Source organism: Ciconia boyciana, chromosome 1 (genome assembly GCF_034638445.1).
Source record: "Ciconia boyciana chromosome 1, ASM3463844v1, whole genome shotgun sequence".
In the NCBI taxonomy this organism is placed as follows: domain Eukaryota; kingdom Metazoa; phylum Chordata; class Aves; order Ciconiiformes; family Ciconiidae; genus Ciconia; species Ciconia boyciana.
In genome coordinates, this window is record NC_132934.1 from 207,938,523 (window position 1) to 207,956,487 (window position 17,965).

General features: G+C 41.2%; 1 protein-coding gene across 3 annotated transcripts in view; it reads left to right on the forward strand.

The window, feature by feature from the left end:
- SESN3 (sestrin 3) overlaps positions 1-17,965 on the forward strand; it is a 45,075-nt gene that overhangs the window by 18,702 nt on the left and 8,408 nt on the right. Inside the window, exons 1-9 of one of the 3 annotated variants that reach the window (XM_072850683.1) lie at positions 2,329-2,349; positions 5,385-5,450; positions 8,516-8,713; positions 9,460-9,642; positions 10,031-10,267; positions 11,780-11,948; positions 14,236-14,351; positions 16,745-16,935; positions 17,352-17,496. In XM_072850683.1, coding sequence (XP_072706784.1) covers positions 8,519-8,713; positions 9,460-9,642; positions 10,031-10,267; positions 11,780-11,948; positions 14,236-14,351; positions 16,745-16,935; positions 17,352-17,496 — 1,236 coding nt within the window. In that variant the 5' untranslated portion in view covers positions 2,329-2,349; positions 5,385-5,450; positions 8,516-8,518. Of the gene's footprint in view, positions 1-2,328; positions 2,350-5,384; positions 5,451-8,515; positions 8,714-9,459; positions 9,643-10,030; positions 10,268-11,779; positions 11,949-14,235; positions 14,352-16,744; positions 16,936-17,351; positions 17,497-17,965 lie in introns of those variants that run through there. The other 2 variants (XM_072850681.1, XM_072850682.1) reach the window with 2 other exon arrangements.

The window sequence follows — 17,965 nt, forward strand, 5'->3', positions numbered from 1 at the left end:
AAAATGCAACTTGGCATACATAGAAATAAACAAAATCCCTCTCTCATCCTAAGGAAGGGTTTGAATAATAGTAGAAGCTAAGATACAATCAGTGCTCAGATAATTTTTTTTTTTTCATGCTTTCTTCTGTCTTCAGCAAGGGTAGAATGAGCAGACAGTCCAGTATAATTGTAAAATTGTGTTAGGCATTAATGAACCCCAGAGCATTTGGCTGTGATCGGAGCAAAAGGAGGTGGACCCTGCTCCGGGATCCAAGAACCAAGAGCGGAAATGTATTCAGTAAGCAATAACAGGTAGGAGAAGCCAGTCTGTAGGTAGGGTTTTAACCAGCAGCAGCAAATAATACTGCCTGTGCCATGTGAACTAAAAGACAAGGCATTTGTGTATGCCAGACTGAAAACCAAAAGTGGGCTCTCTAGCATCCAGTCCATGAGATTGAACTGGCGTTTTTTGAAGAACTGTAAGGTAAATCTGAGACTGGGACAAAATCGATCCCTTTGGGGAAATTCAGCCCCAGATACGGAGTCCTAAACCCAATTCTCCACTCCCACCCTCAGTGTCCAAACACCCGGTGCAGCCAGCAAAGCCCAGCAGGTAACCGGGCTCAGTGTCACTAGGTTTGAGGGTAACCCAAACCACACTCCAGGTACTGTGACCACTGCCACGGTGCCCAAGACCTGCATTAAGTATCATTTAGGATGCTTAAGGGTATCCAGGGCACCCATAAGGACTGGCAGATACTATACGTACTTTTGGGAAGCCCATTCTCTTCTGGGGCGGTGGTTGGATGCCAAGCAGGACACTCCAGGCAGTCTTGAATGGCGCTCAGCTCCTGTTTTTAATGACACTATGCCTCGCTCTCGCTTTCTGCTGGAGAAGGAGTTTAGGCACCTCAGAGAAATGGAGACGTCTCCATGTAGGTGTCTCAATGACGGACTTGACTCCAGATTATTGCCGCAGATGGTAATGTGTGTTATAAAGAGATAGACCGCTGAATTTGATAACAAAGATCCTTAGAAATGCTAGATGGTAGCAAAATTGCTTGTAGATTATGATATAAGAAAAGGTGTAATAAATAAGAAATACATACACATCACCTTCCCCCCCAAAAAAAATTCCTGCTTGGTTAGGAAAAAGAGTTTGTTCTTCAGGAGAAGCTAATTTTGGGGTGCCCTTAGGATTTATATTTTGAACTAGTGCTGTTTATTATCCTGATGTCTTTATAGTGGTGGCAGTTTTTGTCGGAGTGGAGGCTCTGAGCCCCTTCATGTGTGTTTCCCAGCCGCTTGCGCTGCTCCAGGAGTTCGCAGGGGCACGAGCGGCAGCATTGCCACGGCTCGCAAAATTCCCTCTTGAGGTGCAAAATGTTTCTTCCCAGTGATTTTTTTTTCCCCCCACTCACAGCATGACCACCTTGATGTCGAGTTCAGGATGAATTCGCTTTTATGTGCCACGTGCATGAGAAGCCCCCGTACACCTGCGTCAGTGCAGCCGCTTGCTTCTCGCCTGTGCTTTCTGCCTTCATGGGTATTCACAAGTACTTCCTAAACCAGCTGTTCGATCAGCCCCGCCAGCTCGCGGCTCCGTTCTCAAATAAAACAGCCTCCTTTTACAGCTTGCTAAAAACAGTTGTTTCTTTAAAGCTTGAGGACGCAGTGACTCATGTGATAGTGAAGAGGAAGAAGGGTTATTCTTTTGCTGTAGGCTTTGGGAGGAAAGCCACCGTGCTGCCTCAGCACTGGCTGGGCTCGTGCTGGCTCCCGCTTGGGCTTCACGGCCACGTTGCCAGCTGAGTGGCTCTGGCATCCCTTCCTTTGCCGCGGCAGCCCGTCAGCTATTTGCGATGCAGGTGCCATGTCCCAGTGCCCACGGCCCCTTGGCTCTGGAGGGAAGTCACTGCCACAACTAAAAATAAACCCGTGAGACGGCAAGTCGCAGCTTTTGGCTCTGAGGGGTTTGGGCAGGGCTCGCCCAAGAATGAAGGTGTTTCTTGCAAATTATAGGCGTGCAAATGGGAAATGGTTTCATTTCATCGCTGTTAAAATTCCTGATATTTCGCTCCTGACACCGTTCCAAGTGCAGCTTGGAGAGAAAGCAAGTCACAGATAAAGCTTGCTCAGGCCTGTTCTTTCAGGAATTCCTGCAGCAGCTCTCCCGTGGTCTGCAGAGGTCTCGTTCTGCTGTCCGACACTGCAGCATGCTACTGCAAAGCCTGCTTCTAGGCTCTGCCTTGCAGTGGCCCCTCTCCCAGTAACCTGCTTGGGCTCAGTTTTCTCTGCTTATCTTTGCAGCTCTTCATCATCTTTCTCCTTCCAAAGAAGCTCCCCCAAAAAAGGCTCTAATTTTAATGTAAGTGGAGTTGGTTGCAAACCTTTTAAGGTAGCTTATTCATACTCCGGCAATGTGTTTCTGGAGGAATGTGAAGCAGAAGATGGCTGGTGTACGTTTGTACGGCGTTTTGGTTGCTGAGCAACCTGATTCTTGCTTCAGCCACTTAGCATAAGAATCCAATTTCAAATAAGATATTAGGGACGCCAGCTGACTTACCAATAGCTAGTGTAACCTGCAAGGACTAGTTGGACAGGAAAACGAACCCGCTTTCTTGGGAAGTATGAAGCTTTGCAAGAACTTTCACCATAAAGGACCATATATCTGCAATGTTGCTTTGTAATTCCCATATGTAGTTTTTCACCTTTGGGTTCTTGGGTAGACCTTAAATCACTGCTCTGGATAAAGTGTGCCCAGAAGCAGGGGTTCTTATCTACAGTTTGACAAAGCCAACGTTATCTTTCTCAATTCTTGTAAACTTCCCATGTTTTTATTAATAGCATACTGAGAACTTGGGCAACCAGATGATATTTGCTCCTTTTCTTCTGACAAGCTTGTTTTAACCAGTTTTAATAAAATGAAAGCTTTGGCATGAAGGCAAAGTAATCTTCCGTGTTGATGGAAGGAAGGGAAGAGTATACACATCTAATATAGAAAAACCCCAGCTCCCTGAAAGTGTGCCATGATTAGACTCACCAACTTGAATTATTATGTTTGGGGTTTTGGTTTTTTGTTCTTGCTTTGGTTGTTTGTCTTGTTTTTTTCCAGGCTTGTGTTTTTTAGAACTATCTCCACCCAAAAGGAGCTGGGTTTTGTCCTTTTTGTAGTATATTTAATACACCTCAGTTTTTATGTCTGACTCTCTTCTTGGCTTTCTGTTGTCGTTCACAGGAATTAATTGGAGGTACTTGCCTATGTTCATCCACCCAAGTACCATTTCCTCCTTTCCTTCTCAGCAGTAGCTTATCTGCAGGGTCAATAGCAGTCACACTGAATGGGAAAACACGGGAACGGAGCCCAGATCCTGCTAGAAAAAGCATATGCATTTTTTTCCCTGGTCTGGCCTCAAGGACCAGCTTTGCAGAGCCTGAAGAAGCAGGTTATAGGTCAGAGAGCAAGATGGAGAAGGCAGTGGTTCAGCTCTGGTTTAGACCTGTGTTCCAGCGAGAGCTGACAGTTTGCAGCTATCCAGGTTGTCTTGCTCACACAAGCTGCTTCCTCCAGATTATTCAGTATGAAATGAAGGTTTTAAACTCTAACATCCAGATAACCTTCATAAAACAAGTAAAATGCAACCTTAATAGTGATCTTGGAAAGCATTTCTTTTTTTTAATGTTGGCAGAAATGACTGGCTGCTAGCAAGATTGTGTATTTAAAGCTAGAAGACGACTTCCTGTGCCTTGTGTAGCTGTGCGAGGAAGGGGTTGCATGTGCAGATACCCGGTCTGTCTACACCCTTTCTTCTTACTGTAGACTGAGTACATTTGATTCGTAAGAACTATTTTATGGGATTTTGGGGCTGTGACAGCAGGCAGCGGTTGCAGTAAGTGGTCTCCTGGCTGCTGGGCTTCACACAGTAGATCCAGCTTATTTCTGCATCTTTTAGCAGCTAATTATTCCAGAGTCACGAATCTAATTGTCCTGCGAGAGTTTGCTTTCCTGCATAATCACTGCTGATTTTTGCATGTTTTTTCATAATCTAATTTAGAAAGGACAGGATGTTTTTAAGGAGCAAGACAATAGTTACGCAGCTCCAGTGGCTTCATTTTCCTGTGTGGAAATTGGTGGCACACTCCTTCTGGGACCAGCGCTGCTGTTCATGCACATGGGGGTTAAGTTTAAGCCCCCCTGGTAGGAGGTATTTAAGGGTCATTTGTTATGGAAAACCTCGGAATTTTATGTTAGGGGCATGAAATATTTAGCATGCAAATCCAATACGGCTCTTGATGGATAACTTATTAAGTCACCAATGCTGCGGTGCAATTAGGGACTTGAGAAAGGGTGCAGCCATGGTTTCCAGATAGGTGGGATATAATCATAAAGAAGAAAAGACAAGAAGCAATGGCTTTAAATTACTGCAAGGGAAGTTCAGGCTAGACATTAGGAAAACTTTCTAAAGATCCGAGGAACTAAATGACCTGGAGAGACAGAGGAACCTCCAGCAGGGTCTTTAAGAGGAGGTTGGACCAATGTTGGTCGGGAATGATGTGGACAGTGCTGGTCCTGCCCCTGGTGAACCAGAGGAGCAGGCAGCCTCCCCAAGGTCCCCTTCACCCCTCTGGCTGTCCACGGCCACACTGTGAAAGCCTCCACGGTTTATCTTAGTTCAATTTCTTATTCCTAATAAATCAAAAAAGTCCTCTGGCTCTTGTTACGCTATCAGCCTGTTCTGTACTAAATATATCATCCTCGAAGGGCGTTTCATGACTTCTAGCTGGGGTTTGCGCACCAAGGCTTGTACCGCATGTGGTGTTTTCTTCCGGGCTCGGCAGCTGAGCAAGGTGGCCATTTCATCAGGTTTCTAGAACAAGTCCTTAATTGGGTCTTGCTGGTTTGCGTGGACTGTGCTTTTCATGCCAATATTGGGCACACAAAGTGCTTACGCTCTTCTCAGCGCTGAGGATCTCATTAGATGCTGATACTGAAGAAAACAACGTCTTGCTTATAATTTCCCAATGGTGGCTTTTTTTCCCCTCCACTTTCTGAACTTCCATTCAGTCCAGTAAATGGCTAATTTTAGCATCGTGGCAAACGTTTTACGGCTGTTGTCTATGTATCTTCAAACTGGTCTATGAAGCAATCAGGATTAGATTTTTGGGTTTTTTTCTGTCTTATCCCTTGCCAAAATTGGTGCCGTTCATTCGTGCAAAGTACAGGGGATGCAAAGCTGATCTAACCAATGTGGTGTGATGGCTTCACCTCCTCAGTGGGCTGTAAAACACTCAGGTGGCCTTGGGAAGAGAACCTAATCCAGGCCTTGAAGATCTCATCTTGCAAGATAAAGCGTATTAATGTGCTATTCCTGACGCTGACCGAATTATGTGACTGTTTTGCAGGAAAAAAGAGTACAAGTCTCCCCACCATTGACAAGAGGACCAAGTGCCTTTATACCAGAGAATGAAGTAAGTTTGCTATTAGCTGGGCTGGGCGGGTGGTAGCTTTTAAAATGGAAATACTGAAGGACCGTTTTACAATCCTGCTTGCCCAGTGGTACCCAGATGAGCTTCTCTGTGAGCAAAACCAATGGTTTCTCTGGAGCAGGCTCCAGTGGGTAAGAACCACCCTGCCCTTTCACACAAGTGGGGCCATTTGACATCTTTTTGGTCTCCAGCACTCCTGGGGACAGCCGTGAGTGCCGGCTCTGCTCTTCTCATGGGGGATGATCACTTACTACTCAATGCCAGGCCTAAGGGGAGGCATATCCAGTATTGCAACGGTATGATTATAAAGCTCTCAGAGCAGTGTCTGACCTTCAGTTTGAGAGAACCTGAAAATATGACTAACTCCTTAGACCGTAACTGTGGCTGTTGAGAGAATTTACGGTTGAAAGATACAGTTTGACTTCAAACTCAAGATTTCTGCCCATGATTTAATGTTCAACTTAATCCTTGGTTTGCAGCTTGCTGCAGTAAGTAGAAACTTTGTTATGGTGGTGTTCTCCTGTGATCTCAGTCTTCACAGAGCATTATTTATTGATCAATTAATTATTTGGGATTGCTGACTATAAAACCAGGACCTTTGTTTTGTTTTGTTTTAAGTAGTTGCTAAAGCCAGATAATTCACGTTAGAAGGGCCAGAGAGACAGTTTGAAAGATGATAGCTGCTGTTCTCTGAGTCTCTCTCCATTTATACACCAGCAAGGTTTGAATCTAAAAACAAACAGAGTGTAAAGGCTGGCAACAAGAAAACATAATGAAGTAAAAAGGAAGAGAGGTCAAAAAGAGTCTTTTAGACTTGAGAAGAGGGGAGCAGAATCAGTTCTAGCCAGCCAAACTTGTGAAGAGGACTTCCCTTTCATATGAAATTGAGATGCCAAACTTCTTAACGACTTAATTTTTCTCATAAAGTCAATACTTGTATAAAAAGTAGAAAAATAAATGGAGTTAAAATGATAACATATTTTGAGAGCATTGTTAATGAATTTGTTTCACAGCTGGTACATTTGGTAAAGGCGCTAGCCAAGGGTGCAGGAGTAATCACTGAGTAGCTCTCAGAAAGGAGTAACCCCAGTGATTACCCAGTGTAAGCAGGGAACCTCCACCTCTATGGATAAAACAGCTATTCAGTATCACGAACAAATGTTAAATATTGTTTAAACAAACTGCTACCTTTTTCCCCCGTTCCTTAGCATGAAAGAATACTGTTGATAGGAAGGATGTAGTTAGAGATTGGTAACACACTGAATGTCTCACAAATCTTGATAATAACACTGCTCGTGTCAAAGCCTGCTTTATTGTCGTAATGGAAGGAATATGGACAGAGCAATAACAACTTAATTGTTAAGGTTCCTGTTAAAGTGCCGTAAGGCTTTAAAAGCAGAATAAAAAAACATGTTTGTGAATCCATGGATGGTAATAAATCAGGAGGAAGTACATGTACAGTATGAAGAGGATAGTAATATAGGTGAAGATAAATCTCAGAAGCAATAATGCCACGTATTGCTGTGCCTAACGTAGCAACATGCAGTCCTACAGGATTATATTTCAATTTTGTCAGCAGAATTTCTTCTCCATAACTTGTACTGTTACAAGGAAAACTCCTGACAAGCTGGAGAAGATTAGAAACCTTACCAGAGACACAAAAAGTATGATTTCCCCAAGAAACTACTAAATGAGACTAAGATCTCTCAAATACATGGGAGATACACTTGTTGAAGAATAAGGTGGACTTGGAGTGGAGCGAGGGATGTACTGTAATAAGTAAGATAAAATGATCTCTAATGTGTGAATAAACTTCCAATGGTAAAAACATTCTTAAGGAAAACTGAGGAGGCATCATTTTGGGTACAAAACACAGAAAAGCTGTCACAGTAAAGAGCTACACATGTAAAAATGATGGAGCTGCCTAACTGCATCGCTGCTTCTTCCCTTTCTTTCTGGGCCCTCAAATTAGAACAGGGAAGTACAGTGGTCAGAAGTGAAAATGTAGTATGTTGTTCGTGTTTCTTTGTATGAAACTTCTCTATAAGATTTGATGGAAAAATATTTGAGGCACGGTCCATTCATCAGCCCATCATAAAGAAGGAAAACATATTTTAAATAGAGTATTTCAGCAAAAGCATTGTGTCTTCTTGGTTTTAGGCACTTTCTATCTTCATGTGGAGTAAACCAGCTAAAATGTTTTCTCATTTCATGGTGTTTGCAATAGTAAGCTGGCTGGTTTAATACTGTGCAGTTTCAGTATAAATACTGGGTATTCTAGTCTTGTGCTTGTAACTTCGGTGGTGAACGTGTTGAGAATGGCTGTTCTTGGTGATAAACACTGAGTAATAGCACTAACACTGTGTCAGGGCTTGCAATGCAAGAGCTACTTACTCTTTTGCTGTTTCATTTCATCTTGTGCCCAAGGTTTGGATTGGTTGGAATAATTAAAGAACAGCTTTTGTTTAAAGAAAGCATTAAATTCCTATTCTAAATAATACTTGAATGTTATGGACAAATGAGCATTTGATCTCCTCTTCAATTATACAAGCACAGAAGGGGTAGATTGCCAGGCTGTTTCTATAATTTGGTTATATAACCCAGTTCCTCTCCATTAATTTTGAAATTGGTTTTAGGGCTGAATGCTCGGGTGGTGTGTGTCTGTACAGGCTGACTTCCATAGAGACTTTACTTTGCATTTAGCTCTTGCTTAATTCCAGCTCTCTGCACAGATTTGACTTTAAGCATCTGCAAGTTTAGCCGTTTTGGAAAGATCTACAGAAAAATGGTTTTGGTTTTCATAGAAACATATTAAAATAACAGAGATACAGTGTAAAGTGCTCTTCATTTCTCAGTTTGCAAGTAACATCTGTATATGTATATTCACACGCATGCAAGCATGTATATTTGCAAACATACATCCAGATCTCCAGCATTGCCTTTAAGTTTGTACACAAGCAAACCTTTCATACCGCAATATGTTTCTCTCCAGGGCTAAAGCTAGAGAAAATCTCTTTCTCTGTTAAGTTTGTCCATTTATTTTTAAGGTTATGCAAGCAAATGGTTTGGATGAACGTACTAATCTTCTTGTGGAAGAATACTCTACGTCTGGTCGCCTGGACAACATCACGCAGGTCATGAGTATCCATACTCAGTACCTGGAGTCTTTCCTCCGCAGCCAGTTCTATATGCTGCGCATGGATGGGCCCCTTCCTTTGCCCTATAGGCACTACATTGCTATAATGGTATGTACCAAAAGGCTATATATTTTCTCCTGTGACCTTGACTTGTGTATTATTTTAAAAAGAAGAAAAAAGGAAGACTTCAGAAAGGAGAGACTAGTGTGATATTTTGACAGGGGGTGAATTTTTGTAGTTGATTTTCATCAAAATAACGCATGCCTAGCCAGAAGGTTTTCAATGAGAAGGGAGACTTGGCAACATGCATATTTCCATTTCCCCCAGCGATACACTTCTCACATGGCCATGACAGTGAGGTTTTACAGAGAGCAGTTAAAACTGTGTAACCTTATTTCTGGGTGTGTAACCATCAGTGCGCAGCAGTAGGAGGAGAGGCAGTCACAACAAATTCCAGGTGGACACTAGGAAAACAATTTTTACCATGAGGATGTTGAGACATTGCAACAGGGGCCAAGAGAGGTTGTGCAATCTGCAGCAATGGAGATCTTGTCTGGACAAGGCTCCAAGCAACCTGATCTAAGTCAGCCCTACTGTGAGCAGGGGTTTGGACCAGATCTCCTCTAGAGATCTCTTCAACCTAAATTAGATTCTACAATTCAGAGTAAAGTAATCAAACATATTTTTATTGGAGAATCCTCCATACTGTATAGAAATGGATTGCAAGATAAAACATGGTCCTTTAGAATGAAATTGTATTTTTGTTTTGTGTTAGTAACCAGTCTTCCACCTGCAGCAAAATCAGATTGCATGCTAATGTGCTGCCCTTTTCCCTCTGTGTTTAATTATTCCAGGCTGCGGCCAGACATCAGTGTTCCTACCTAATAAATATGCACGTTGATGAGTTTTTGAAGACTGGCGGGATTGCAGAGTGGTTGAACGGTTTAGAATACATTCCCCAAAGACTGAAAAATCTGAATGAAATAAACAAACTCCTTGCACACCGGCCCTGGCTAATCACGAAAGAGCACATTCAGGTACCTGTTAAGTCATGCCCTGTAATAGCAGTAAATGTCCAGTAGTAAAAACTGCTAAGAACTACGCAAGTGTCTCATTAGGCTTCATTACCTAGAGTTAAAAAATGCAGGGAAGTACTAGAGCATTGAATAAGCCAATAAATTCTTCTTTGTGACAAAGCCAACAAGATTTACTTTTTAGGAATAGCATTGGCTAAAATAACCCCAAAATAAAAGAGGTAATATATTAGATGTGTCTTTTTTTCCTCCAGTGAGAGTTTGTGTGCAAGAGGAATATGGTATTATTGGAAGAAAGGAATTGATCCCTTTTTAAAATACATAGTGTTTTATAGAAGAGCTGGGGGCCAAAAGAAATTTTATATTTACACTTCTTTTATTCTCATTTCAGAAACTTGTCAAGACTGGGGAAAATAATTGGTCTCTTCCTGAACTGGTGCATGCTGTTGTCCTGTTGGCACATTATCATGCCTTGGCAAGTTTTGTATTTGGTAGTGGCATTAATCCAGAGAGAGATCCGGATACATCTAATGGAGTCAGACTTATAGCAGTCAACAACTTCTGTGTCTGTGATCTTGCCAATGACAACAACATAGAAAATGCATCCCTCACAAGTAGCAACTTTGGGGTTAGTGTCGCAAGAAGATTCTTCTGCTTGCCTCTGTTTTGCATTAGAAAACTTTCTTCCATTCTTTCCTGTTTAAATTTCAGGGTAGTTTGAAAGTTTTTGTCTACTTTACTGGAATGCTTGAGCCTGCTAACTCTTAGGTTAGCTCTAGCAGTCTGCAGTGTAATCTGTTGAAAGCCACGTTGTAACGGCGGATGGTAGTCAGAGCAATGTGGTTTTGATAGTTCATCTCACAACCCATTGGGCAAGACTAAAACTTTGCTTTCAGTGAAAGCTTAAAGTCCCAGTTTCTTCAGATGGTGTGCTGCTGACTGGAGCATTGTGTCATCCATGTTCCTAACATGTGGAATGAAAAAAGAAATGGGAAAAAAAACCAGAAGTCTTAATAATAATTTTGATTTCAAGGCCTACAATCACAAAACAGGTCAATTCTGAAACACTTGCATGTAGATGGGAGGAAATGTCTGAAATAAAATTACTTAGTTCTTCACACTGGTGTTCCAGTCTTCAATCAACCAACAGAGAACTTTGATGACTAGTTAATGAACTTGAATGTGGAAATTTTTTGCTGAAAGTGGCTCTATAATGCTTTGAAGACATGTCCTTGAATTAATGCCGATTGATGAATTAGCCTCATCGCCTTTGATGGAAGATGGGGATTATGAGCAGAGTCACTAGGTATATTTTTAAAAATTAGCAGTGCAATATGAACATGTGATCAGCCAGTTCAATTGCTGTATCTTGAATTTCTGGGCTGTAAGACATAGCTTAAATCACTGGGGTGTCTTATTCCCCATTTGTAGTGGGCAAACGGCTGCTACTGACTCTGTGCTACTTGTTAAGCAGTGAGTAGCATACTAGAAAACAATTATAGCTATGGGCAGAAAAACAGAATCAAAAGGAAAAGATGGAAAAGAAAAACCAAACAATTTATCTTATTAAAAATCTGAATGATAAGTACAGCTCACAGAACCCCAAACCTTGATGTATTTCTAGTAAAGAGGCCTCTTTTCCTCACAAAAGCAAGAAAAAGGGTCAACATAATGGTTCTTTTGATCATGTGTAATGAAAAGAAAAAGAAAACACTGATTTGCTGTCTCGGGTTGTATACCTGCCTTGCAGTAGCTCTTCAGAAGCATATTTTGCATTACTAATAGACTGAAAAAAGTTACCTTAATATTATAAGTTGTTTTCTGATACACGTAGGGCACACAGATGGCTTTTCCTGAGCCATCTACATGGTGGAATATATATTATAAGCAACTATGGTTTCCACATTCAAATGCCACCTCTTCTGCTGTTAATCCCACTGCAGCAGATTACTACGACAGGTTAGAGTAACACTTCCCAGCTCCCTTCTTCTCGCTGTCTGAAGGCTGTTTGTCTATACTGTATGTGACAAAATGCATTCTGGCATGAGTTTTTGTGTTTGCTGCTGCTGTTTTTGAGAACGTTTGTTGTCGAGCATGAAATCTGAAGATGACACACGTTGTCTATCTTCTAATTTTGCAGAATGTCATGGTGTTTTTGCAGATGGCAGATTCTTTAAGTGAGCTGGAGGCCTTAATGGAAAGGATGAAGAGGCTACAAGAAGATAAAGAGGATGAAGAAGCCTCTCAGGAAGAAATGGCAACTCGCTTTGAAAAGGAGAAGAAGGAGAGTCTGCTAGTAATTAATGGAGGTATTTGTGCTTTTCCAGTTCCCTTTTGTTTGTGCTTTGTAAGAACGAAACACTTGAGACCAGTTCAGTGCCGACAACTTTTTCTGTCCATTTCTTTATTCTGGTGCTTGGTCCTAGTAGGAGTGTAGTAAGGGTGGTCCTGTCACTTGCTTCATCCGCCTAAAATTTCTCGATTGGCAAGTAACACCATCCTTTTTGCTACTTGAAATTTAGCTTTTGTATATTAAAAAAAAAAAGCCTGTAGGCTTCTTTAAATTTAAAGTTGGGTGTAAATTTCTCTTTCTTTATATGCTCTATATCTCCAAATTCATTCATTCATGTAAATATTCAGTAATATTTCACAGGTTTAGGTTCTACAGTGCTTAGAACTTCAATGACACTCTGAAGTAGCCTTCAGATATGACATTTAGTTCAGGAAATAGATTGGCATAAGACTCAACTTCTTTACCATTTATGGCCCACCTGGAAAGGACATTTATAACTTACCGTTCTGAGTGATCACAGTAGTACTGCTGTGCTGTTGCACTGCCTGTGTTGTGATAGAGATTCTTAGCATTATTTTTATTCTTAAGTGATGTTCAAAATTCTGAGCTGAAAGCTTCTTTTCCAGTATTCTTCATATGCCCTGAAGGCCTTCATCTCAAACAAACCATACAATTAAATCTGTTTCCTATAGACAGGAAGGTGGAGTTTTTTCCCAAAGAAAGGGTATGAAGAAAGAATACTATTAAGACAATCAGAATCTCCAACCATTTCCTCACAGTAGAGGCTACTTGAAGGTGGTAGCTTCTGTCTTTAAGAAGTGAGCCATAAAATGCTTCACATTTTACTGACACTGTTCGTTGTGAATTTAGATCTCAGTAGCTTCAGACCAAACGTGTTTGAAGGTATCTAAGTTTTTGTGCACTGAACCCAAAAGGGAGGAAGAATGTATTGTATATCAGCAGATAAATGGTTTTGTGGCTCTCTAGGAACATGCAAAATCTCTGAAAGAAGATATATCCAGCAACATCATGGCTGGACATGAAACGGACTTTGAAGAAAACGACCCTGAAGAAAACGACCGCTTCCTTAAGAAACGGACATTGTCCATTCCTGCTCTATTTTTTTTGGTCAGACAGTATCAACAGTGCAGATAAACTGACACCCAGTGCAGTTTCGTTATCAAATCAGGACTTCCGTGAATCTTTGCAACTTCAGGCGTATAAGGAAGAGGTGTTGTTTGGGACAGAAGGGGGTTTTTGATGCGGTTGCTGCTAGTTTTTTTTACTTTCCTCCCTCTTTGCCTTTTGCAGGTTTGAGTTGAGGACTCTGTATGTGTTGGGCCTTTACCCTTTCATGAAATTCAGTCCTTATCAGGGGAGAGGAGTGCATGTGTGCGGGTTTTTTGTTCTTTGGTGAGGATTTGCTGTAGCAGATGCTGTGCGAGCTTCTTCCTACACAGTTAGGTTTTGATTGTTTAATGAGGCAAAGAGGAGATAAAGCACTTCTGCAATTCTTAGATTAACTGACTTTTCAAGGTGCTAACAGTGGACATATGGCAACTGTTCTGTCAATGCATGTGGAAGCAAGCCAGGATTTTAACATCAGGGTCAAATGCAGTCAGCTGTGCAGTTGTCAACTTCTGCAGAGGTAGTTACACAATCAAGCCACCTGTTTATTCGGGAGGGAAAGATTGATTCCTGATAGAGAACCTGCGCTTGCTTAGTGACACGTTTTGGAGCTCTTTGAAGATGCTTAGTTACTAGAGCTTCTGGCAGAATTTCAGCCTGATGTACTGTAGAGCTCTTTGCTTTCATATAATCTTCAATGGATATTTCAAGTGGAGTGTTGCATTGCTTTCTGGTTGCTCATACTCCAGGTTATAGAACAGGGCTGGTGTAATCCCTGACACCATACCTGCTCAGCATAGCAATCCTGTTGTCAAGGGTACATTTTTCTCATTCTTATCCTAGCACAATGACTTTACTAACAGGATTCATCTTCCTGATTTAAGATACATCAACAGAGATAAAAGCACACCTTCAGACAGAAGTTTAGCCCATCTCTTCCCATTTTGTAGAAGCATGTTAGATGTCTGATGTAGGCTGACAGTTAGTTGGCTCATTGAAAGGGATGGATCCCATACAAACAGATTGGGATTGAAATGTTTCTTTCCTTCGTACCACTCTCTTGCTTTGCACAACTTCTAAAATTGTTCTCTAGTCCTGTAGTAGAGTGGTAGTTGGAAGTCAGCGCTAACTTATGTGCTTGCCCAAAGCAAAGCATTTTGCTCTTTTATTCACAGCATTTGATGATGAAATAGTTTCTACGGATGTCTCCCGCTATATTGAAGATCCTGGCTTTGGGTACAAAGACTTTGCAAGGCGAGGAGAAGACCATCTGCCAACTTTCAGAGCTCAGGTACCATCTCTTTAAAGTACATTCACTCAAAGAATATTTGTACATCTCATTACAGAGCAAATAGCGTAAAGCGGTTGTAGTGGGGCATGTTTGTTGAATGCTCCTTTTCTTGCCCTCGTCGATTAAATAACTCTCAAGCTTCCATAGATCTACCTGAGATGAGTCTTTTACTATTTGTAGATCTCAGACAAGGGAATACTTAGCTTTCAGTCTTACTCCAATTATTACCAGAATTAATGTTTGAAAGCTGTAAAGCATATCACTAAATCTGGAATAAAAGTGAAAGGTAGAAAAGAAAGAATTTCTTTTCCATCCCTCCAGATGTTGTAGAAAAAATCCACTGGAAGAACTCTTTATTTCTGTCATTTTATCAAGTATTCTTTGTCCCGTGGTTATCAATACATAGATGTATATATGTCTGTGAGAACAATTTGGTGAGTATCGTTCTCATATATGCACCAAATCACTGTACTTTGAATGTCAGAAAAGAAAAGGAGCTCTTCAATATGATTACTGAAGTTTTAGGCTATATTTGAATATGTGTTTTTAGTGCTATTGCATGTACATTTTACCTGTACATTGTCTTACATATTGGCATCTTTTCCCATGACCACACTCATGAACTTCTTCATGATATATATAACAGGAGGGATATTCTAGGTGGCTCTGGTCCAGCTTATAGAGTAGATTAATCATCAGTCTAGTAATAAATTGTAAGCAATAGAAGAAATCTTAAACCAAATCAGAGAACTTCAATCAAAAAAACAGCGGGTGCAGGAAAACTTCATGGTCAGAAGATGTATCTAAGACTGTAAAATAAAGAATCCATGATCCCTCTCAGGAAATGTATTTAGCTATATAGCAGTCTCTGCTGATCTGGATAATTTACTCTGCGGTCTTTATATGAGCCTAAAGTAGGTAGATATTGCCAAAAAGAATAAGGCAGAGTCAGTGCCTGTAAATCAAACATTCTGCTTAACTACTTTAGGAGCAGCAGGCTGCCATGGAAAAAAGCTCTACAGAAGTTGAAATTGGAACTAAAACATCTCTGCTCTTAAATAAACAGGACAGCTTCTGGCCTACATTCAAAGGAGTCACCTTGAGAATTTAACTTTATTAGTATGTCCTACTCTTAAGCAGTTAGATGTATATACCCACAGCCTCCCAAATGCTCTGCTATTAATGCTATTTAAATTGCAGTAGCATCCCCAAACCCTGCAATAAATCCAGTCCTTATTCTGATGAAACAAGACTGCCTTTGTCTCTGTGGGTTTAAATTTAGTAATAGAAAAAGGTATTCCATACACAGGAGAATGTCTTGAAATTTTTTTTTTCCCTTTTTCATTGTTAGTATGGATTAACTGCTGTTAGTAAACAGTGCTTTCCCACTCCTGAGGCTTCTGGTTTTCAGAGGCTTTTGTGATGCCCCAGGTGTCCTGGACACCTTTACAGGGCTGGTAGGTACGGCATGTTTCTCAGAAGCCTTACGGTCTTTTGGACTGGCAGCTGGAGGCCAAATGTGACGTTGTGGTGCGTTTCAGATGTCACTGAATGCCTCTGTTAGGCAGATGAATATTGTCCTACGTACTCCTCCCCGCTATCCTAAGTCCAGTAGATGTGCTCTAAAGCGCCTGGGTGAGGACCCTTGCCCAGCAGTACCTTTTGAAAACAGCCAGACACAGGAAGGACGTGGAGACGATGCCCTTGATTATAAAGATGGCATCAGTGACTGAATGATTGAACACTTGCCAAGGATGTGGGCAAACTAACATGTTCTATAACCGCAGCGTGGAGAGTGGTTGCACGCCGCTCTGAAGCAGTGTTGTTCTCCGCTGATGGTGCCGTGCCACCACTCTGCAAAGATTTCCTGTTCCTGATATGAGCAGGCAAGCTTTTATCCTTCCAATCCAGGTGCTCGGCTAAGACCAAAGCAGCCTGGATTTTGTTAGTTTGTTCAAGGACGGTTCAGCACTTTACCCAATGAGTGTACATCCTGAGTGGGAAGTAAACACTCCATCTCTGCTCAGAGCTCAGCGTCAAAGCCTCGAAGAGGAGCACGTTTTTAAACTCACAGGCCCATCCCACATAGAATGACGCTGGTCAGAGTGGCACAGCAGGCAGTGGAAAATTGCCTCAGCACTTCAAGAGAAGCTTGGGGTTTTTTCTCCTGTAGGCTAATGATACCCAGCTGGAGGTGGGGTGTTGCGACATGATGTTCATTGCCAGGAGGCCTGGGTGAATGGACTAGGTGATATGGATGAAGGATTCAAAATGCAAAATTTTTGAAGAGAATAAAGTTATAACTAGACAACAAAAACTATTGAGCTATAGAGAGGATCAGATAGCGACTTCGCTTCATTTGTACATTTATATATTTCCTTCTCTTCCTGCAGGACTATACTTGGGAAAATCATGGTTTTTCCCTTGTAAACAGGCTTTATTCTGATATTGGGCATCTCCTTGATGAGAAGTTTCGGATGGTATATAACCTCACGTATAACACTATGGCAACACATGAAGATGTTGATACAACTACGCTAAGAAGAGCTTTATTTAACTATGTCCACTGTATGTATGGAATCAGGTATGGACAAAAATCCCCTGGCTTAGGAGTGCATTTTAAACTGTGTAAACAGAATGAAAAATGAACCATGTGAAAAGCATGATTTTAGACTCCAGGTGTTAAAGTGGAGATGGTACCTCAGTCTGGAAGTTAGAGTGGTTTTCCTGGCATATCAGTATAATTTCTGCTTCCAGTGGAGAAAATTATTAGGAATAAGGATGGAAATTATTACAGAAATGTCTTCTGTGAAGCCAGCCTGGATTCTTTGTTCAGAAAAGACAACATCCTAGTACCAAGCCTTTCAGATCCTCTGTTAACAGGTGGTTTTCTAGCATGTATAACTACTGCTCCAATTCCCAAACTTAAAAACATAGTGCTGCAAAAGACCATGCTTTTAAAAACGGATACCCAACAGAGTGATTGCCTGTGTTATTTAGGTATGATGACTATGATTACGGAGAAGTTAATCAGTTACTTGAACGCAGCCTGAAGGTTTACATAAAGACAGTGACCTGCTACCCAGAGAGAACTACCAAGCGCATGTACGATAGTTACTGGCGTCAGTTCAAGCACTCGGAGAAGGTACGTATTTCAAAGCCAAACTGGCTTCACAGTGACCCCCATGGTGTTTAAAAATGAAAATATGCCGACACCTAAAAATGGCAGTATCTGTCAAATGAACTGGTTTTAACCAGAGAAAAACAAATGAGGTTAATTCACTGAGTGTTAGATATCAGTTTTACAGAAATACTTCTTAGTGCACTGGAAATACTGATTCTTCTTGTATTATTATTTTGAGTGACTTCTCCATAAAATTAAACTGACAACTGTAAAAGAAAAGTGGATAAACGTGGGAATGCAGAAGTGGTCAGCTATGCCAATACCTGGGATTTGGGGATCAAAAAAAACCTTTTTAATATATCTATATAAAATCTTCATGGTGTTTTTCATCAATAAAAATGTCAATATGTCTTCAGATATCCAAGTTAAATGCTTCCTGACAAGGGTTCAGTGCTTGTGTGCCTGCTAGCCTATCTGGCGTGTAAACTAT